Source organism: Cydia fagiglandana, chromosome 27 (assembly GCF_963556715.1).
Source record: "Cydia fagiglandana chromosome 27, ilCydFagi1.1, whole genome shotgun sequence".
NCBI classification, from domain to species: Eukaryota; Metazoa; Arthropoda; class Insecta; order Lepidoptera; family Tortricidae; genus Cydia; species Cydia fagiglandana.
Genome location: NC_085958.1, coordinates 4,837,872 through 4,861,412, shown reverse-complemented (window position 1 = coordinate 4,861,412; position 23,541 = coordinate 4,837,872). Strand labels below are relative to the sequence as shown.

The window sequence follows — 23,541 nt, the reverse complement described above, 5'->3', positions numbered from 1 at the left end:
GGCGCTATACGTCGCGCGATATTATAGTCCCATAGAAAATATAAATTTCGCGCCTTTTTCTACTGACAAGATTTGCTTGACTCAGGTATCAGGTATACATAATGCCTTTGTACCTTTATTTCTGTAAATATTATGTAAACCTGTGTTGTGTACAATAAAGTGATTACTACTACTACTACTATACTACATAATATGTAATGTTATTTTTGTATATTATTTACTGAAAACGCTGTTGAACTTCTCAATAAATAAATAAATAAATTAAACGTTACTCAATCACTTTATATTTCCAACAACTTTTCTATGAAAAATCACTTGCAAAAAAAAATATTACTCGCTACTCGCCTGTCGCTTACTCCTCGCGTTAGTTGCCTAAAATATCTAAAAGGAAAATAAAATTGCATTGATAAGAATGATATCATAGCCCGGGGCGTCGTCGACCGCGCCAAGGAAGCCTCGACTCATCTCACCGACATTTTCATGCATTTCAGTTTATTGCCGGCTTAGTAGGAACAACGAATTATATCGATAGAACAAACGCCGTAATGTAACGCAAACGCTTGCAAATTGTCAGTCAAGTGAGTCATGCGTGTCACAGGGTCAAGCAAGGGGGAGGCAAGGTGGGGGAGGGGTATTTGCAATGGGGGGAGGGAGCAAGGTCAGCCCGCGTTTTAGTTCGTTTTTTAGCCACCAGTGGCGCTAGTATATGAGATGTTTAATCTGAATCTCAAGTTAGTTTATATAAAGTCCTGTATGGAAATATGACTCGCCTAAATTTCATTTTCAAAACGCTCTTTGGCGCTCGGAAGTTCTATTTATTTTTACTATACACCGTGTTTTTTTTTATTTCCGTTAATTTCAAGGGTGCATTCCTGAGCTTAAATCAAGTAACTTTCACAAAGACACCGATATTCTAATTAACTCCATTTCGGAGATAATCAATAATTTTTTTTTTCGTATAAGGCCTCTACAAGCGTGTACACTTGTCTTAGAGCCGGTTTACATATTGATTAGTGTTTAGAATGTGTTCATACAATTGATACTAAACTTAAGTATAATCTCGGTCGATCAATGTTCGAAATGACACTGATATGTCATAGATTTCAATTGTTTGGTTAAGTTAAATGTAATGCCCGTGTTACAACAACGCTATATGCTAAATTTAATTACTTTTTAAAGTTATTTTTTTTGAAAAAAAAAATATATTTTTGTTTTTCAAAATTAACTATGCCATTTAGTTATCTTAAACGTACTTAACCATACCCCGAAGTTAACGGAATTCAATAAAAACACGGTGTATACATAATTTTAGGCATTATAACGGAAACCAATTAAGTTAACAACTGTTTAGTGCCATGCAATGGAAAGTGTAAGTGAAAATTTGAGTTTTTTCTCATAGACAGTGTTTGGAATGGGGTTGGCAGGTTTGCATAGATGGCGCCATCATAGCTTGCTCCTTTTTCTATGATATTTGGCTTAAAGGGTTGGCATCCAGGGCATAAAAAACGATTAAAAAAAACACAATTATAAGGATTGACAGGGCAAGCTATGCTGGCGCCATCTGCTAAATACGTCCACCGGCCAACTCCGCAGGTAAATGTAAATACAGTACGTAGTAAAAAACAAATGGCGGTCTTTTGTGTCAGTTGATATTTGGAGAAATATGTATTATGAGAATAATGGTTTACGCAAAAATATTGTTCCTATGGGGATTAATAAGGGAGCCGGATATTATGCACCTACTTAAAATTTACAGAAAATATTATACGTACATATCTATGTAGGTAAGTACTAACATTTGCAGCCGTATTTAAGGTGAAATACCTACGTTCAGTGTTTATTAAATTACTTATTTAAAGTATCTTGGAATTCAAAAATTTAAGCGAGTGATTTTCGCGCGCCGTGGCGCCTTTTGTGTTCTCATTTATTACCTACTACTTTTATTTATGCATATATAGGAAAAAACATAAAAAAATATCCTTAACTTTTTAAAAAAGTTACACTCGTTCTGGAAACAAATAATACCTACGTAATATGTAATTATTATCTAGCTAGAGTATATCTAGACTAAACGCCTCACGTAATTTATGTACGCCCCCTTTTTGCTTTTTTGGTAGGCACATAAAACAGACAATGATACCTATGTCCAACAGGACGTAATTTATGTGCGCCCCCTTTTTGCTTTTTTGGTAGGCACATAAAACAGACCTATGTCCAGTAGCAACTTAAATACTTAGAACACACTATGTAATAAATCCAATTTATGCCGGCTACATACGTAACGATAAATCGTTGCGATAAAACTGTGCAGTCCGACTGTGCAGATAAATCGAACCGTGTGTTGACAAGTCGTTGTCGATTATCGTAACGATTAGATTAATTCAAATTATCATCTTGGTCTTGGTAGGTCTATATCAACACGATTTTTGGGCGCGATTTATGTGGGAACGGTGACTTTTATAATGTGTATGGATTATGGAAGTAACAAATTATCTATATTGTATATAATTCTGACATTCGACCTATGTAACATACAGTGTGGAAAGATAAGTCGGGCCCTGGAGGGAAACTACCTTAAATCCTTAACCTGGCTCATTTTACTTAAAGGAGACATTCCTTTATTTTTAAAAAGAAACAAAACTGCATTCAAAGATTTTATAAAACTCGCTTGCCTCGCCCGGGACTCGAACCGACTAAAAATTCCAAAAAATAAAAACTCGCTATTTTATTGTACTATTCGATACAGTTAATGTTAATGATAACATTTCTCCAAGAAACATTAGGTCTTACACTCGTCTGTCGTACAAAATATCCATAAAATCTAATATTTTGTACTCAAGATTTTTTTAGACAAGCGAAATTGAAGAAAAAAAGATAAAATCTTTGAATGCAGTTTTGTTTCTTTTTAAAAATAAAGGAATGTTTCCTTTAAGTAAAATGAGCCAGCTTAAGGATTTAAGGTAGTTTCCCTCCAGGGCCCGACTTATCTTTCCACCCTGTATAATAGAACACTTAAGTACCTACTGGTACTGGTAATTAGTTAATCATCAGGAATAGGTATCCAATTTTTTGGGTTGTTCGCCCTGTATATTAAGTTTGCAGGAAAACGCTTAGCTACAGTAAAATCTGCATACTTTGCTCCAAAATTTGAAATTTAATTCAAATTATGATACGTTGATATAGTATACCTACCGATTTAAAGTAAGTATAAGTAGTTCGTTTTTAGGGTTCCGTACCCAAAGGGTAAAACGGGACCCTATTACTAAGACTTCGCTGTCCGTCCGTCCGTCCGTCTGTCACCAGGCTGTATCTCACGAACCATGATAGCTAGACAGTTGAAATTTTCACAGATGATGTATTTCTGTTGCCGCTATAACAACAAATACTAAAAACAGAATAAAATAAAGATTTAAATGGGGCTCCCATACAACAAACGTGATTTTTGACCAAAGTTAAGCACCGTCGGGAGGGGTCAGTACTTGGATGGGTGACCGTTTTTTTTTTTGCTTTTTTTTTGCATTGTGGTACGGAACCCTTCGTGCGCGAGTCCGACTCGCACTTGCCCGGTTTTTTTTCAGCATTAGAAAGAACTTGCAAGAAGGTAAGTGATCTTGACATGTCCTTTAATTGAAAAACGCTTTTTCAAAAATCAAAAACTATTACTTATGAAAGCAGAAGAATATAAATGATCTTATAAGATTCATAATTGTTACATATTTGCCGTAACTTATTTTTAAAATGTGTTTTTCAATTAAAAGACACATCAAGATTGTTTACCTTATTTCTAATGCTAAAAAAACGAACTATAGATGAGTATAGACCATCATTAAAATGAGGTTTAATTAAAAAAACTTTTGTAACTCATTCTACCCAGTCCCAGTGGGGAGCAAAATCCTGACTTTTTTTCTGTTAATTAGGTAGGTATATAGGTATGTACTATGTACTTACTTAATTTGTCTTATTTCTTCCTCAGGAAAATGATCACTGGTAACAGGCGCGGCACACACATAAAACTCATTTTTGCCATCACAAGCTTGAAATGCGGCGAAGTCATCGAGATGGATCCAGTGCGCCTATGGAGCTGGGCAGAAATCCGGTTCAAATTCACCATGGATTTAAACAACAGCTGTTTTTTGCAACCTAGTATACAATACAAAAAAGGCAACGGGGCGAAATATTATATCGGCATAAGTATACGTTCCCCAGGCTTTAAAAAACAGAGTATCTGCGACGACGATTGGTCAGAGTATATTAATATGGGGCCACCACAAAACACATATACTTGCAAGCATTGCGTAGTTCCGCACTTACATCCCTTCTTACACATATTCAAAGTGAATGTGAACGTGACAGATTTAACTCCTAAGCCTTTATCGGTGAACAAATGGCTTTATAACGATTCTACGTTCATGGATTTTGAGCTGAAAGGGGATGATGGATCAGTTTTTGTCCATAAAGCGATTCTTGTCACCCACAGCAGTGTGTTCCGCGCGATGCTCAAAGGAGAATGGATAGAAACAGCAGAAAACAGCATGTTTATAGGAGTCTCTCAACAGACCCTCCAATATCTAAAGGACTACATGTACTTAAGAACCCTACCAGATGACGTTTTGCAATTGCAATCCCTGCTTTCTCTGGCTACGATGTACATGATTGATAGCCTGACGTTTAGGTGCATCGCAAAAATTGTAGACTCAGTTACTCCAACCAACTATGAGCAAGTTTTTGAATTTGCTAGCCGGAGCAATGTGCCAGATTTGATAAAATCGTTAGTGATTGCCATGCCGAATGAAACTGTCGATGGTATCATGATGGAAACCAGTGTTGCCAACTCGGATTTTGAAAAAATGCTAACTAATGTGTAGATTATGCCAAAATTATGCCAAAGATTTTTGAAATATGCTACAAAAAAATGCTAAAATGTCACTTGAAATTAGACACTTAAAACACATACATTTTTCACATTTGCCGCCTTTTTCTACTGACAAGATCTGCTTGACCACCTTTATATAGTCCGTCGACGTCCATCCGTTCACAAAAGTCAAAATTCATATGAAAATATGAACCACATAAGACGATGGCGCATATTGTTGCTGCCAAGTTGGTGCAATCTTGGCTTAGACTAAATTTTATTATACTAAAAAATATGCCAGATGCTAAATGGAAAATTTTGGTGCCAAAGCGAGTGAAAATATGCCAGATCTGGCATCATTTATGCCAAGTTGGCAACACTGATGGAAACTCATAGCCGAAGCCGAATGTGAAGTCCTATTAAATATAAATGAAATTTTATTATTACAGTAGATAGTAGTTTATACTCAGTAGTACAAGAACTATTATATAATCTGTGGTAGTACTTACTATTTTATAGCCTAAACCTCAATATACAGGGTGGAAAAATAAGTCGGGCCCTGGAGGGAAACTACCTTAAATCCTTAAGTTGGCTCATTTTACTTAAAGGAGACATTCCTTTATTTTTAAAAAGAAATAAAACTGCATTCAAAGATTTTTCTTTTTTTCTTCAATTTGGCTTGTCTAAAAATATTCTTGAGTACTAAATATTCGATTTTATGGATATTTTCTACGACAGACGAGTGTCAGACCTAATGTTTCTTGGAGAAATCTTATCATTAACATTAACTGTATCATTAACATTAAATTTGAAATTGACGGCAATTTCATTTCTTATCAAATCGGTCGATTTCATCACCCCGTCTCGACTCCACTTTATCAATTCATATGCATTTTTTTATGTCTCGTTAAATTGCCGTTATTAGCGAAGCCCCTTCCGCATACGGAACAATAAAATGGTTTTTCTTCCAAGTGTATTAACTTATGTTTAGCTAAAGTATATTTGGTTGTTAGCCTATTGTTGCATATTTCACAAGTGAATGGCTTTACTGTGTTATCTCGAGGTTTATAAGAAAGTAAATGTTTCCTTTTATGCTTGCTTAAACCACATTTAGTGGCATATTTCATATTGCACACATCACATTGGTAGGGTTTCTCAACTGCGTGAGTTTTTTTATGGTTCGCTAATAGCGAAGGCTGCCAAAATTCCTGTTCGCATACGTCGCACGAATACGGTTGGTCGGGAGGTTTTCTATCAATATGCTCTCTTTTGTGGCTATTAAAGTCATATTTTCTGCTGAATTCTTTACCACAAATTTGACAAGTGTAAAATTTAACACCGGTATGCTTTAATAAGTGTTCAACGCATGAATCCTTGTCTGTAAATTGTTTGCTGCATATACTACAAACGTAGTACTCATTTTCATTGTTCGGTTTGCCCAGTGCCGAGTCTTTGTCTCCGCGAAATGTTGACTCCGAGTCCAGATCTGATTCCCGCTGACTAGTAGTCACTTGAGATGGATTCAGAGATTCCAGTTCAGCTGAAAGAATTTAACAATTTACCATTTAAGATTTTGCATTTGTTTGGGACAAGACTTTGGTATTGACATAGAGAAAAAATAGAGTACTCACTCCATACTTCAGTATTAGTACCAAAGACTATTATTTTCGTGGTCGACGTCTAGCATCGAGTAGTGGAATTTTCAGTATTGCTAATTGACAATAGATGTAGCAACGAACAAAAGTCTAATGCTCGACAATTTTCAGCAAATATTATAACCGGATTAACCAGCACTCTATTTTCAACATACAAATTTCGTGAGTCGCAACACTAGAGAATTCTAGTATCGAGTAGCGGTACTGATAATTCCGCTACTCGATGATTGCTAGATGTCGACTGCGAAAACAATAGTCGTTTTCGTACCAAAACTGATCTTACTATATTTCTCTATGGTATTGATAATAGGAAGATTAACGTGACTTGTAGGTTAAGGTCACTATGGTAGACTACCTACAATAAAAATCCACCTCGTTTAGGTCAATGGGCTCTAAGTGAAATAAGTTGACCAATGAATTTATGATTTAGTTGCCAGACATTACATTATTTCAATTTAATTCATTCCAGTTGGATCCATATAATCCATATTGTATACAACTTGCTATTAATAAGTGTATTAAGTTTTTGGCGATAATTTCAATTTCCACACAAGCTTTTATCGCTGACTGTACTTTTATAGACTCCATTTTTAACTTGCGTTAACAGCGCTATCTATCTGACTTTTTATACACTTTATAGAACTCTAAATTTCTTATCCAAATCGATATGTAACGCATACCACAAGGGTACGTAGTTCCAGAGACAGTCCATAGGTGGCGCTGTAATTAATAATAGGATAGCAAATTTGTATTTGGGTTGTTGTTGTACCCATATCACTTTTTCAATATACGCCATAAGAAGCACACGCCTTTTTTTGACTCCAACTCCTTCAAGATCCTTCGACCTCCGCCCACTGTGCCATCACCATTACTATTTTGTGGAATGACCCCAGGCATATTTCAGTTTAAAATGTCATTCTATGGAACTTGCTATGTAAACAAAAGATTTAACTTAGTTCTGTCACTGTTTCTCCTTGAATTTTCACACCACCTCATCAAACACCATTGAAACCATACACTATACACTAGTAAATTCATCATTCAGAGACAATTTCAATATGGCGGTTTGTTTACATAGTTAGCAAGTTCAATGGAATGATACTTTGAAGACTTACTGGTTGTCTCAAGTGGATGTAGTAGCTCGGGACCGAGCACCAGTTCATCCTTCACTATGTGGCCAGCATACAGCTCGGCTTGTGCTGCACTCGCACCATCATCAGTCACGGGCTCCTCTTTACAATATGTTTCTAAAAAATTTTACAAAATTCAAATTTTTTTTTGTAAGTAACAATCAAGGGCTTATTTACAGTGACATCATGTATTGGAGCTCCACTTAAATATTTATTTTATTTTGTTTTTAGTATTTTTTGTTATAGCGGCAACAGACATATCATATGTGAAAATTTCAACTGTCTAGCTATCACAGTCCATGAGTTACGGCCTGGTGACAGACAGATGGATGGACAGACAGATGGACAGATGGACAGCGGGGTCTTAGTAATAGGGTCCCGTTTTTACCCTTTAAGTACGGAACCCTAAGAATATATAACATAACTAGCCCATGAAAACTTGAAAAGCATTATCTATGTTACAATAGAGTCGCTTGACTTCAAACTTGGCCAAATCTTGCTGTGAGATATTGCGATTTTGGTATTTGGTAAATTTACGGAATAAAGGGTTAAGTCTATACTTAACCTAAGGTAGATATGTCCTAAGGAGGGACTAAGGTTTACTCGGGTAATTCCGAATGTCGAAAACTGTCGGATAATTCCGAAAAGAGACTTTTATTATGATGGAATTAAGGGTGATTTTCATCTGAATTTCGGAATTATCCGACATTCGGTATTACCCGAATACACCTTATTTGAAATTCGATCTACCTTGAAGTCAAACCCACGAGAGTGAAAACGATGATCTTGTAAGCACTAAGCGTATCTTAATAAAGTTGTTGAATTTACCCTGTGTTGTGTTCAGGTCTGTTTCAGACAGTTTCACTTTCACCTTATGATCAGAAGACTCATTCTGCGCTGCCGTGTTCAATCCAGGCTCCCTTTTTACATAAGGGTCGTCATAGATCTCTTCCTTTACACATACTTCTTCTTTATTTACATGAACATCATCTAGCGATATCGACATGCTCGCTGCTGGCTAAAGGCGATAGTTTTTAAGCACCAGAGATCTATGTTGTTGGAATTAAATTTGGGAGCGAACAAGCGATATCTCAGTCAGATTTCATATATTATGATTAATTTGGTTCAGCAAGAAAACTCATGACATATGAGACGAGAAAAATAAATATAGATGAGATTATCACGATTATTACGATAATTATTATGATGATACAAGGTGTACAAGATGGATACAAGTGACAGTGACAGAAACCTGAGATGTGTAGTTGTACGCAGAAAAAGTGAAGAAACGTGCATTTCACAGTGAGCGTTTATGTTTCTACTGGCGATAAATTAAATGCACATGTTATTGATGTTTTACTTTGATAAAATCGATTTACTATGTACAACCAACCATTTACACTTTGGTATTAATTAATATTATTATAGGTACAAACTTTGCGTGAACTGGAAAATTATAAAGGGTATAACAGACGGGTATACCAGACCTTAAGCCAAGCGCGCACCACGATTATACAGATATGTAACGTATGGGTTTATATGGCGGTGCGCGCATATGCGACAAAAAAATCGCAGCGATTTTAAAACTGTGATTTGTTACATTTTTCCGCGACAGCGCGCGACGCGATTGTCGCAAAGTGAATTGCAGCATACGAAGCTGTATGGCCCCGCGCGCACTGCGATAATAAAATCGCAGCCGGGACCTCAGTCGGCATTTCGCTCTCCAAGCGTCAACATATCGGAACCTGTTTCTCCAATGGAGTTACAAGATGAGACGCTAGATGTTGACCGTTTAATTATAGAAATAGAAGGAGATCACCTTTGTGGTATAAATACTCAGTCATACAGCGATTGCATATTGTTTCACGACAAGCGACTGGTACGACATCCATGTCGAGAATGAACAAATCGTCGACTTTTTCATCGCAGTGCGCGCACTGAATTTTCTGCGATAAATTACAGCGCGATTCTAAAATCGTGTCGCAAAAATTAAAATCGTGGTGCGCGCTTGGCGTTATCCGATCCGGTCCGTGGCCTGTTCGATTATGTGTCATGTAAATTATACATACAGCTATAATTATTTAATTTTTAAGTTTCATATTATTGAAAAAAAGGCAAATCTCGCAAAATTATATTGAGACACTTTAAATGTTTGATTTCAAAAAGGGATTGTAAAGTACTGTCATAAAAATAAATGATATGATATGAAGGTGGTCCGCCGAATATCTGTTAAGGACGCGGCTATAACTGAGAGCGAGAAAGAGCTATGCTGACCCATAGACTTATAATATAGAGACGGTGTCTCAGCGAGCTGTCACTGTTGCCACTTTTGTATCAAAGAATTATATGACAAAGAACAACTCTCAATCTTCAAAAGTGTGACCAAAAATGAAATGCAAGTGTGTGCGTAACTTGTCTATGTGAGATCAAAAATAGTGATGTCATGTTACAACATATTAATAATCTGTCGATGTTTGATTGCTTTATCGACTACTTTTTCAAATGTGTTATTTTAAATACTAAAATTCTATGACATTATGACGTATAAATAACACTTGCACTGCGTTTGCCATAAAAATCGTTGCAGACTTATCTTAATGTAACTCTTACTGTGTTGGAAAGTGAAGTTATCATGACACGCTAAACATGAACACCTTCAAAAAAGTATAACAATCGTTATTATTTGAAGTCGGTTATAAAAGATAATATCTTAATGATGTCTTGTGAAGAAATAATTACATAGCTATTAATATACCGACAAGTTATCGATACTGTCATATGAACATTTTGTCAAGCTCTAGCGTAAACTAACAGTTTATGTTTTTACACAAAATATTCTAAATTATTGACTAATATGATAAAATATTAGCACGGAACGGAAGAAAAACTTATATAATGAACTGTATAAACCGGCTTCTTACACTTTTTACGCTGTTAATTTGACAAAATATCGCTATGAAAATTTCGCTCGGAATATCATAAATCCTCTGAAATGAGTATTTGCTTGGATTATTTGGCCCTGTGACACTGCAATCCGGCACACTACAAGACACCATCTTCACTAAATTACTTTATTTAATACTTTTCGTCCTAATCCGTGTATATTTTTCAATTTGAAAATTACCGTGATACGCTCTTGGCCGTCCGCGGCCGTCGTCAAACTCAAAAGTGGTTACGTTTTTTCATTGGTAGTCTGACTCTTTCGCACTTATGGGATGTTCATATACGTGATGGCTTCCCTTTCGCACACTTAAGCTGTCTGTCAAGCGCAAGCGAATCCTAGGTCTATGTTTTGTATAAACTATCGACATTTCTTACAATTTTAATTTTACTTCAAAGGTTTGACGAAATCTAAAATGAACAAAAACGCTTTTATTCTTTATTGTGGTTATCAGATCACAATTTTATCGTCACGCTCCAGCAGGGAACCAAGGGAAAGTTCAGATATTTAATTAAAATACATAAATACCTACTAAGATATGTGTTCCGCAATAATTGAAATATTTTATTATATTCTAATATATTTATTATTCATTAGCATTTCAATTATGTATACGTTTAACGAAGATATTGAAGCTTCATTAATAGCTATTTCGTTCCGCTGTGTAGCGTTTATCGATATATAACATGATTAAAATCGACTTTTCACATCCCTAAAAGAGCACACATACACGTTTTTACGCACACATACACAGCCTGGATGCATCAAAAAAGGCAACCAAGGGCCCAACCCTTTCTGTTCTCTTTGACGGCGCAGCAACTAGTTTCATTTCTCTCTCCTTGCTCTTTTAAAAATGCCGTTTGTCAAAAAAGGACAACCATTCTGTTGACAAGATGGACTTCAAATCCAAGTGTCCCCTTTTTACATAGAAGGTAGGATCGCATAGAAGTGGTATACGCGTGCCTCCGTGAGGGACATAGACATAATATATAGAGACGGGGTCTCAGCGAGCTGTCACTGTTGCCACTTTTGTTTAGTGTACGATTAACAATTTAACACCACCTTGCTGTAGCCATGTCGATAAAGTCATATCGATAAACTATCGACATTTCTTACAATTTTAATTTTACTTCAAAGGTTTGACGATATCTAAAATGAACAAAAACGCTTTTATTCTTTATTGTGGTTATCAGATCACAATTTTATCGTCACGCCCCAGCAGGGAACCAAGGGAAAGTTCAGATATTTAATTAAAATACATAAACACCTACTAAGATATATGTTCCGCAATAATTGAAATATTTTATTATATTCTAATATATTTATTATTCATTAGCATTTCAATTATGTATATGTTTAACAACGATATCGAAGCTTCAATTAATTGCTATTTCGTTCCACTGTGTAGCATTTATCGATATATAACATGGTTAAAATCGACTTTTCACATCCCTAAAAGAGCACACATACACGTGATACACGTTTTTACGCACACATACACAGCCTGGATGCATCAAAAAAGGCAACACTTGATTTGAAGTTCACCTTGTCAACAGTATGGTTGTCCTTTTTTGACAAATGGCATTTTAAAAGAGCGAGGAGAGAGAAATGATACTAGTTGCTGCGCCGTCAAAGAGAACAGAAAAGGTAGGGGCCTTGGTGAGGGACAAAACATACGCAAATGCGACACTGTGATTGGTCGAATTCATTTGTTGCCGACCATTCTCCATACTAATAAAAAGGTGGGGAACAAACAAAAAGTGAGACTGTGACAAGATAAGCAATAATACCGCTTTCTCTGCTACTCCTACTGAAAGATACATAAGACTATCTCGTTCTGTCAGTTACCCCTACCACTCATGCCAGATCCAGGTATATCCTAGATTCATGCCTTTTTAGGTGACCCAGGGCCCAGTTTTATAAAGTTACAAGTTACAAGTTTACAGGCGTTTACTGGCAACATTTGCTCCGTTTTTTACAATTTGCGTTTTATAAAAGTACTGTGTTACAATTTTACAGGTTACAGGTACAAGTGCCTGTAGCTCAACCATAGACGAAAATACGGGAGTTTTATAGTTTTAAACTCATAATCGAACAAGCGTTTTATAAAAATATTGTAAATTACAAGTGTAGATTGGTACACTTGTAACAAAAACTTACATACGTCTTGAGTCCTGTAACAGCACAACAGCAGTTACTTGTAGACTCGTTTTCTGAGAGATTTTAAACTTTACTCTTTATTGTTAAGCACCAACGCCAACGATTGTGCCAGGGCATGCATACTTTTCCATGCACCGACCTTATCAGTTTTTGTTAATGTATCTGTAATATATAGTAAATAGGAAATAAAGTGACAATATGTTTGATACTGATTTTATTGACGATTCGTTTTATTTTATCTACTTGGAAATGGAAAGGGATTATTCCCGATATTTGTCGTTGATTTATTAGCATTCGTCTCTTTATTTAAGTATTATAGTGCATTCACATTATGGTAAAGTGTACTATTCATAATTTTCGATACACAGCGTATTTATCTTTGAGCCGCTACCGAAACGATACATGTAAAAATGTGAAAGAGTACTTATTTACATGTTATTTACTTATTAGGTAAATATTTCATGAAATCTAACTTAGTCTGAATCTGAAAACGGCCCAAAAAGTATATCCTTGGCATGGATCGCCGCTCTCCCACTCGATTTTTCCTTCATTTCTGGCCATTTTTTCAGTAATTAATATTTTACAGCAAACAAAAACACATCATTTAGTAGAGCACCGAGTATCTATGACAGACGTTTTTTTTTAAATAGTGATGTCCTTCACACCTGTAGATTTCACATGTAATCGAGATTGACCGTGGTTCTTTACAACTGTAATAATTTATGTGTATTTATAAAACACCTGTAGCCGTTCACAGTGCATTACAGGTGCCTGTAGCCTGTACTCTTGTAACCTGTAACTTGTAATTTTATAAAACTGGGCCCAGGTTGTGCATGTGTGCGTAAAAACGTATATGTGTGCTCTTTTAGGGATGTGAAAAGTCGATTTTAATCATGTTATAATTATATCGATAAACGCTACACAGCGGAACGAAATAGCGATTAATTGAAGCTTCAATATATTCGTTATCATCATCATCATCATCATCATTAGGCTCTTTACAGATGATTTTAAACATAAACATAATTGAAATGCTAATGGATAATGAATATCCATACTAATATATTATAAATGCGAAAGTGTGTCTGTCTGTCTGTCTGTCTGTCTGTTACCTCTTCACGCTTAAACCGCTGAACCAATTTTGATGAAATTTGGTATGGAGATAGTTTGAGTCCCGGGGAAGGACATAGGGTAGTTTTCATCCCAGAAATCCCTCTTTAAGGGGGTGAAAAAGGGGGTGGTAGTTTGTATGGGGAATCAATAACCGCTGAACCGATTTGGTTGAAATTTGGTATGCCGATAGTTTGAGTCCCGGGGAGGGGGGATATTCTTTATCACCCCGTAAGGGGGTAGAAGAGAAGACAAGAGAAGCTTCGTATGTTCCAGAATATTCTAGAACATTCGAAAATATTCTAGAATGTTCCACAATGGATCTAGAATGTTCTCAAATATTCGTCAACATTTCAGAATGTTCTGAAATGCTGTGGAATGCTCTCGAATACTCTCGAATGGTCTGGACTATTCTAGAAATGTCTAGCCTCCTATACGCGAGACACCTTCGAATATTCTAGAATATTCCACAACATTCGAAAGTGTTCTGGAATGTTCCACAACGATCTATAATGTTCTCGAACATTCGATAACATTCCATAACATTCCATTCCGTAAGGTACAGAAATGCTTTCGAATACCCTCGAATGGTCTGGACTGTTCTGGAAATGTCTAGCCACCGAGACCCGAGACGGCTTCGAATGTTCCAGAATATTCCAAACATTCGAAAGTGTTCTGGAATATTCCTCAATGATTTAATTTCAGTCAAGATAAAGTAAGGTAAGGTAAGGTAAGGTAAAGTAAGGTAAGGTAAGGTAAGGTCAGGTAAGCTAAGGTAAGCTAAGGTAAGCTATGGTAAAGTAAGGTAAGGTAAGGTCAGGTAAGCTAAGGTAAGCTAAGGTAAGCTAAGGTAAGCTAAGGTGAGCTAAGGTGAGCTAAGGTAAGCTAAGATAAGCTAAGGTAAGCTAATGTGAGCTAAGGTAAGCTAAGTTAAGCTAAGGTGAGCTAAGGTGAGCTAAGGTGAGCTAAGGTAAGCTAAGATAAGCTAAGGTGAGCTAAGGTGTGCTAAGGTGAGCCAAGGTAAGCTAAGGTAAGCTAAGGTGAGCTAAGGTGAGCCAAGGTGAGCTAAGGTGAGCTAAGGTGAGCTAAGGTAAGCCAAGGTAAGCCAAGGTAAGATAAGCTAAGGTAAGCTAAGGTAAGCTAAGGTGAGCTAAGGTAAGCTAAGCTAAGCTAAGTAAGTTAAGCTAAGTTACGTTACGTTGAGTCACATATGTAAGCCATAAAAGGTTAAAAGGCGACTGATCGGCTCGGCCGACGCGACGCCTGCTAACGCGTCGACGTCTTTTTCGCTTTTATTGCGTAGACATAAAACTTATTTGCATCGATTGTTGCGGATTCCGCGTCTACAGGTGAGAAGAGACCCCATATCTGTCGCGGCGAATAATGATCCCTATGACAATTCATTTTTTTGTGGAGTTACTGGCAACGGCTTATAATATAATATATATAGGTAGCTATGAAACTGCAGTAACATTTTTTTTTAAATCTTAGGAAAAGTCTTATAGCCTTTTTTTCATAAACCAACTGATGGCCTGGGTTTTTTTCATCACCTTACGTTTGACGCAGTGAATGATGATCCCTGTGACAGTTTCTCCTAGTCGCTTTCCGATTAGTGTATTGTCACATTTCAAAATAATAGTCTGTTGTATATATATATATATGGCCTTATAATTATATATATATATATATATATATAATATACCATATATATATATATAATATATATATATATATGGCCTTATAATTTATTTTGGTACTTTTTAGAGTTTGTACGGAAAGAGAAAATTCGTGAAATGTATGGGGGCCAATACATCCCACGACTCCACTTTCCGAACAGACTATTATTTTGAAATGTGACAATACACTAATCGGAAAGCGACTAGGAGAAACTGTCACAGGGATCATCATTCACTGCGTCAAACGTAAGGTGTGGTATATATAATTATAAGGCCATATATATATATATATATATATATATATATATAATATACCATATATATATAATATATATATATATATATGGCCTTATAATTTATTTTGGTACTTTTTAGAGTTTGTACGGAAAGAGAAAATTCGTGAAATGTATGGGGGCCAATACATCCCACGACTCCACTTTCCGAACAGACTATTATTTTGAAATGTGACAATACACTAATCGGAAAGCGACTAGGAGAAACTGTCACAGGGATCATCATTCACTGCGTCAAACGTAAGGTGATGAAAAAAACCCAGGCCATCAGTTGGTTTATGAAAAAAAGGCTATAAGACTTTTCCTAAGATTTAAAAAAAAATGTTACTGCAGTTTCATAGCTACCTATAACCATTCTTACGTGCAGTTAGAGACGGTTATAATAAGCATTAATTTGTTTTATTTATGTTACATATTTTAAATGTAATATTTATACGACCGGTTACTTTACTCATCATCATCATTCATTTAAGAGTTAGACTCTTGTCGGTGGAGCGATTTCCATGTATGTCGGTCCTCTGCCTTCTCCTTGACAGCCTGATACGACACGACGTTGAGCTTTTCCTTTACTTGATCTATGTACGTTCTCCTTGGTCTCCCCCTCCGTCTTGTTGCCTCAACTTTGTTACTTTACTACTACATTATTTTTATTATTATAATATGTACTATACCTACTACATAGGTACAATAATGGAATTTACTTAGGTATTTTTGTACATTACTTATACCTTTCTTACGTCCTTATCAGCGCTGAAATACCAGATCCAAGCAGTGACAAAGTACTCCATGATATAATCGTAAAAAATATGATTCATGGCCCTTGCGGCCCTCATAATCCTCAGTGCTCTTGCATGAAAGACGGGAAATGCTCAAAAAAGTATCCAAGACAGTTAATTAAATAGACTGTTCATAATGAAAACGGATACCCTCTGTATCGTAGAAGAGCACCGGCAGATGGAGGTCAAACGGCATCTGTGAAAGTTCGAAATGGGAGTTACGTTACTGTTGATAATAGTTGGGTGGTCCCTTATTCCCCTATCTTATCAAAAATGTTTAACGGTCATATAAATGTTGAGGCTTGCAGTTCAGTACGCGCCATCAAATATATCTGCAAATATATTAACAAAGGTAGCGATCAAGCTATTTTCAATTTTGAAAATGCAGGTCTTGCAAATCCCATAAATGAAGTGCAAACATATCAATGTGGTCGCTACGTCAATAGCAACGAAGCGGTTTGGCGGCTTTTAGGGTTTAAGTTGCACGAAAGGCATCCCACCGTGAAACATCTCAGTGTGCACTTAGAGAATGGTGAACGGGTTTATTTTACAGAAAATAATTTTCAAGAACAGTTAACCAGTCGACCAAAGACTACACTCACAGCTTTTTTTTCATCTTTGTACAAGAGATGAGTTTGCAAAGACTCTTCTATATTTCGAGGTACCGAGATATTACACATGGGACCCTAAAAGAAAAGCTTGGAACCGCCGAGTTCAAGGTACTAAACTTCAGAATTGGCCTGGTGTCAAATCATCAGATGCTTTAGGACGAGTTTACACAGTCCATGTTACTAACATGGAATGCTTTTGTGTAAGAATGCTTTTACACCATGTGCGCGGACCAACCTCTTTCAATGATCTCAAAAAATACAATAACCAAGAATTTTTAACATTTCGTGAAGCATGTGAGGCAAGAGGGTTATTAGAGAATGACAATCAGTGGGATGTGACACTAGAAGAGGCTGCGCTATGTAGATCAGCAGCCAAGTTACGAGAGCTTTTTGCTTTATTAATTGCAACTTGTGGACTTTCAAACCCTCAATAACTATGGGAAAAGTACAAAAATGACCTGTCGGATGATATTTTACACACATTACAAGCACATGATCCAAATGTTACCTACAATGATTTAATTTACAGTGAGGCCCTAACAAAGGTTGAAGATCAAGTGTTAAATATTACTGGAAAATATTTATCCGATTTTGGAATGAGTAGGCCACATAGAACCAGTGAAATTAGCAGTGATTTAATAAGAGAACTCAACTACGACTCTGTTGCTTTACAACAACAAATAAATGAGTCTGTTCCACTATTAAACCCAGAACAGAGATTGATTTTTGACAATGTCGTGCAAAAAATTGAAAGAGGCGAAGGTGGTTTGTTTTTTTTGGATGCTCCAGGAGGCACTGGCAAAACATTTCTTTTAAACTTGCTTTTAGCCCAAATCCGTAAAGACAAAGGTGTTGCTGTTGCAGTAGCCTCCTCTGGTATAGCTGCAACGCTGCTCAATGGTGGTCGAACGGCACATTCAGTGCTCAAATTACCATTGAACTTAGCTCACGAGGAAATGCCGATGTGTAACATCACTAAAAATAGCGAGCGTGGTCGCATGTTAAAACAATGCAAGCTGTTAGTTTGGGACGAGTGCACTATGTCCCACAAAAGGGCGATCGAAGCACTAGATCGTACAATGAAGGACATAAATAGCAACCAACATATTATGGGGGGAATGGTGGTACTTTTAGCTGGTGATTTCAGGCAAACTCTTCCAGTTATCGCAAAGGGCACACCGGCAGATGAAATCAATTCATGTTTAAAGACATCAACATTGTGGGTTCATGTAAAAAAAGAATGTCTAACCACAAACATGCGAGTACACCTGCATGGTGATACACAAGCTGGGCAATATGCGGCTGCTCTTCTGAAAGTCGGAGAAGATCGTGTACCAACAGATGATAATGCCATGATTACTTTGAATAGTGAATTCTGCAATATTGTTAAAAACGTGCATGATTTAAAAACCAACGTATATCCCAATTTGACAAATAATATAAATAACAGAGAATGGTTGTGTGAAAGAGCCATTTTAGCACCAACAAATGAAATTGTAGGGCAGATAAATGATGAAATCATGTCACACGTGGAAGGTGAGGTGGTCGAATATCTGTCCATAGACAATGTCGTGGACACCGAGCAAGTGACGTCGTACCCTATAGAGTTCCTCAACTCTTTGGAATTGTCAGGGGTGCCTTCTCATAAACTAAAGCTAAAAGTTGGCGTTCCAGTTCTGTTAATGAGAAATCTTGACCCACCAAGACTCTGTAATGGCACTCGACTACAGATTACCCAACTGGGACGAAATATTGTGTCAGAAGCAATAATTATGTCAGGAACTGCAAAGGGAGAAGATGTCTTGATTCCCCGTATTCCAATAATCCCAACAGATTTACCATTCCAGTTCAAACGAATTCAGTTTTCCCTGAAAGCTGCATTCGCAATAACAATAAACAAAGCTCAAGGACAAACATTGAAAGTGGCAGGTGTACATTTAGAAAAAAACTGCTTTTCCCATCGCCAACTGTATGTGGCGTGCTCACGAGTCTCGAGCCCACACAATCTTCACGTACTAGCAAAGGACGGAAAAACCAAAAACGTAGTTTAGAGAAATGTCTTAGATTAAATAATTTCGTGCAATTAATATCCATACTAATATTATAAATGCGAAAGTGTATCTATCTGTTACCGATTCACGCTTAGACCCCAGAACCGGTTTAGTAGATATTATTACTAGGTACTAATATAGGTATATAGTTTGAGTTCCTGGGAAGGAATAAAGATATGTGACGTTCCATGACAAAAGGTATCTTATGGCGGCTGGCGCTTACGCTATTATTAACGCCGCTCCAATATTAAGCCGGGCCAATGGTACCTTTGGCCGTAGTTTTTATCCCCGAAAGCACATACTATTATTTCTTAAACAAGGGACTACTTATAAGTTAAATACTTTTCGTAAGGAATATAAAATGTTTATGCTTTTCGACGATTTAGCCATCATTTCGGACCATCAGGGATCTATAAAAAACAAGCTACCCAAATTACAAATTCTACGCAGACGAAGTCGCGGGCAAAAGCTGGTAATAAAATAATTCAATTATTGCGGAACACCTATTTTAGTAGGTAGGTATGGTAGGTAGGTAGGTAGGTAGGTATGTATTTTAATTAAATATCTGAACTTTCCCTTGGTTCCCTGCTGGGGCGTGACTATAAAATTGTGATCTAATAACCACAATAAAGAATAAAAGCGTTTTTGTTCATTTTAGGTATCGTTAAACCTTTCAAGTAAAATTAGAATTGCAAGAAATGTCGATAGTTTATCGATATGACTTTATCGACATTGCTACAGCAAAGTGGGCCGCTTTGTTATTCGTACACTAAATAAAAGGGCATTTCCATTTAAAGTTGTACCCTCGAGTTTTTCGCATGTCCCCTTACATTTTTTGCTCATTACTCTTAGGACGAATTTTTTAACTGGGCAAATGATGTTTTTTATTGAAATATATTATATAGACACATCATTTATGAAGTTTAATGCACAATAAATCACTGTTTTCTTACTTAAAATCAGGTTTTTAGATATGAGAAAATCACCCCGTAGTACTGTCCCCTTCACCGACTTCAATATTTGATGGACTTGTACACATATTTTTTCTATGAAGGCAACACCAAGTAATGCATTCATGGCATAGTTTAAATGTTGAAAAATGTGTTATTAATGAAATAGAGCTTTAAAAACATCAATAATAGGGTTTAATTTCGATAAAAACGTTGTCCCCGCGAAATCGTGAAACGGACATAGTCCGGGTTGGTTACGCAGTTTTCGCTACTTAGCGAAATACTTTTTACCAATATTTTGGGTTTTTTTTATCCTGACAACCCTATGACCATAGATAAAGCTTGTTTAAACGTCAAATTTGATTTAAAACAGTCAATTCGCAACCTCCAAGGGGTACTTGTGTTTGACCGGTAAGTTTACTCAATGTTTTGTCCGTTTTGTTCAACTGATTATGCAGCTTAAACCTTAAGTAACTAAAACACTGTTTATATTAAATAAATCTTGTTTCATATAGTTATTTGTCAAGTAAATAAGTTGAATATTGCGGTTAGTTTTGTATTATTTTGAATAGATTTAATTCTGGATCAGCAAAATCGTAATACGTCCGTTTGGTTACAATTTGAAGCGTAACATATAGCCGGACTAGAAAAATGTAACCAAACGGACACGGTAAAGTCACACGCACATTGAATATATATAGTTTTTAGCGTGACTTTGTCTATACTTATTTAATTCATGTGCAATTAATAAGTAATATTTTATTAAGTAATATTGAGTTCCTTATGATTAAAACTCTATCTACTGATTTTAGTACATAATTTGTAGTCTTTTTTTTATTCACTGAATATTTATGTAAATTTTTGATTATTGTGATCTCGTACTTTGTCCATTAAGTTACATGGGTGTCCATTTGGAAATGTCCCCTTGGTTTCAAAAGTATTTATTATTGTTTATTCAAAGTTTATAAGCTAAAATATTAAACATTTTTGACAATAATCACATGTTTTGTTAATTGTAATGATTTTTATTCGTCACATGGCAGTAATGCCAATAACTATTTAATAAACCTAAAAATAAGGTACGATTTGGGGCCACCCCAAGGCCCCTACCTTTTCTGTTCTCTTTGACGGCGCAGCAACTAGTATCATTTCTCTCTCCTCGCTCTTTTAAAATGCCATTTGTCAAAAAAGGACAACCATACTGTTGACAAGGTGAACTTCAAATCAAGTGTTGCCTTTTTTGATGCATCCAGGCTGTATATGTGTGCGTAAAAACGTGTATGTGTGCTCTTTTAGGGATGTGAAAAGTCGATTTTAATCATGTTATATATCGATAAATGCTACACAGTGGAACGAAATAGCAATTAATTGAAGCTTCGACATCTTTGTTAAACATATACATAATTGAAATGCTAATGAATAATAAATATATTAGAATATTTATTTATTTATTTATTTATTTATTTATTATTCGGAGAACCAACAGCTATCAATTGTACAATAGATATGTATATAGATAACAGAAAGCCAATTATAGGTTCCCGCCAATAGCAACAGGTTAACAAACAAATGGTGGTTAGCACTAAATTTTACAACGTGTTACCACTAATATTCTAAAATACGTATACTTATTATATTATTCTACAATACAAAGCAATACTCTTTATGGTACATACTGAACTAGGAAAACAAAACTTATTAATAATATACATCTATCGATACAGTAATATGCTATCGCATACGACTCGCTCACTTAAATAATTTGTCTGTCAGAATACGTCTTATAGTTGTGATGTTGCTATTAAAAACGTCAATATCACGCTCTTTCGATAGTTCATTTAGACTTTTACCAGCTCGTAATAGAAAGCTATTCTTTCTATAATTTCGCGATGAAAATGGTATTGAGAGGGGAGGGAAGTATCTTTTAGACCTAGATGGAATATTGAAGGAGAGCTTAGCGAGCAATTCAGGACAATCAATGTTACCATTTAAAATTTTAAGTATATAAGTAATATCTGCAATCTGTCGACGTTTATGTAATGGAACAAGATGATGTTTTTTACAGATACTGTCATAATTTGACGAATTATAAGGAGTTTTCAATTTAAAACAGAGATATTTTACAAACTTTTTCTGTATACGTTCAATTCTGTTAACATAAATATTATAACATGGGTTCCAAATTTGAGACGCATATTCAAGTTTGCTTCTTACATATGTACAATAAAGAACTTTAATGGTTTTAATTTGGGTAAAATGTAAGGAGCTACGCATTATAAATCCCAATACCTTAGTAGCACTAGTTACTATATTATCTATATGTGCGTCAAATAATAGCTTTGAATCATGGGTGACTCCCAGGTCCTTCATATATGACACAGTTTTGAGCACATGATTATTAAGCTTATATGTAGTTGGAATTGCATTTTGTTGTCTCGTGAAGGTTAATGTAAAACATTTAGATACATTGAGGTCTAATTTATTGGTCTGACAATATGCAACGAGACGCGTAAGGTCATCTTGTAAAAGAGCAGAATCATCTAATGAATTTACTTTGGTAAAAATTTTCATGTCGTCAGCAAAACAAAGCAATTTAGAAAAATGGAAACAATCACTGATGTCATTTACAAATATATTAAAAAGCAAAGGCCCCAGCAACGATCCTTGCGGAACGCCACTGGGAACAGTTACCCAGCCAGACATATAGTTGTTAATGACGACAGCTTGCGACCTGTTATTAATATAAGACGTGAACCAGCGCAACAGATCACCGTGAATACCCATATTATTTAACTTAGTGATTAGCAATTTATGGTCAATTCTATCGAACGCTTTACTATAGTCTGTATATACTACATCTACTTGACTACCTTCAGACATGACTTTAGTTACATAATCATTAAGGAGTATTAAATTTGAAACGGTAGACTTACATCGCAGGAAACCATGCTGGAAAGGACTAAAATAATTTTTAATTGCCGCATAAACTTGAGTATGAACTAGTTTTTCAAGTACTTTAGCAAGTATACAAAGTTTTGAGATTGGCCTATAATTTGTTACTTCTGTTTTTGGGCCTTTCTTATGAACGGGTGTAATGTAGGCCGATTTCCATATCGAAGGGACGTTACATTCAACAAATGAGCGCTTAAATAGTAGAGATATAGGAATCACAATAGTATTCGCGCAATTAATCAAAAATAGGGCCGGCATATCATCGGGTCCAGCTGATTTTGACGGATCCAATTTTAACAATAACTTTACAACAGCATCAGAGTTAACTTCTATATTAGTTATATGCAAGATAGAACTAGCCACAGAGTCGACCGGCACCACTTG

The 23,541-nt window shown here is 36.0% G+C and overlaps 1 protein-coding gene across 1 annotated transcript; it reads right to left on the bottom strand.

Annotated features, from left to right (window-relative positions):
* Positions 1-5,363: 5,363 nt before the first annotated feature.
* LOC134677951 (zinc finger protein 572-like) lies at positions 5,364-8,856 on the bottom strand. The gene is made up of 3 exons (XM_063536386.1): positions 8,466-8,856; positions 7,623-7,754; positions 5,364-6,392 (listed from the first exon to the last, which is right to left on the bottom strand). The coding sequence occupies exons 1-3, from the start codon at positions 8,641-8,643 to the stop codon at positions 5,731-5,733; spliced, it is 972 nt and encodes a 323-aa protein (XP_063392456.1). The 5' UTR covers positions 8,644-8,856; the 3' UTR covers positions 5,364-5,730.
* Positions 8,857-23,541: the final 14,685 nt, after the last annotated feature.

Bases quoted from the DNA above. Each gene is read 5' to 3' on its own strand.
- LOC134677951 (XM_063536386.1), bottom strand. From the start codon at position 8,643: ATGTCGATATCGCTAGATGATGTTCATGTAAATAAAGAAGAAGTATGT. The intron at 7,755-8,465 runs GTAAATTCAACA...AAAATTTTTTAG, and splicing joins AGACCTGAACACAACACAGG to AAACATATTGTAAAGAGGAG. The intron at 6,393-7,622 runs GTAAGTCTTCAA...AAATTCTTTCAG, and splicing joins ACATCCACTTGAGACAACCA to CTGAACTGGAATCTCTGAAT.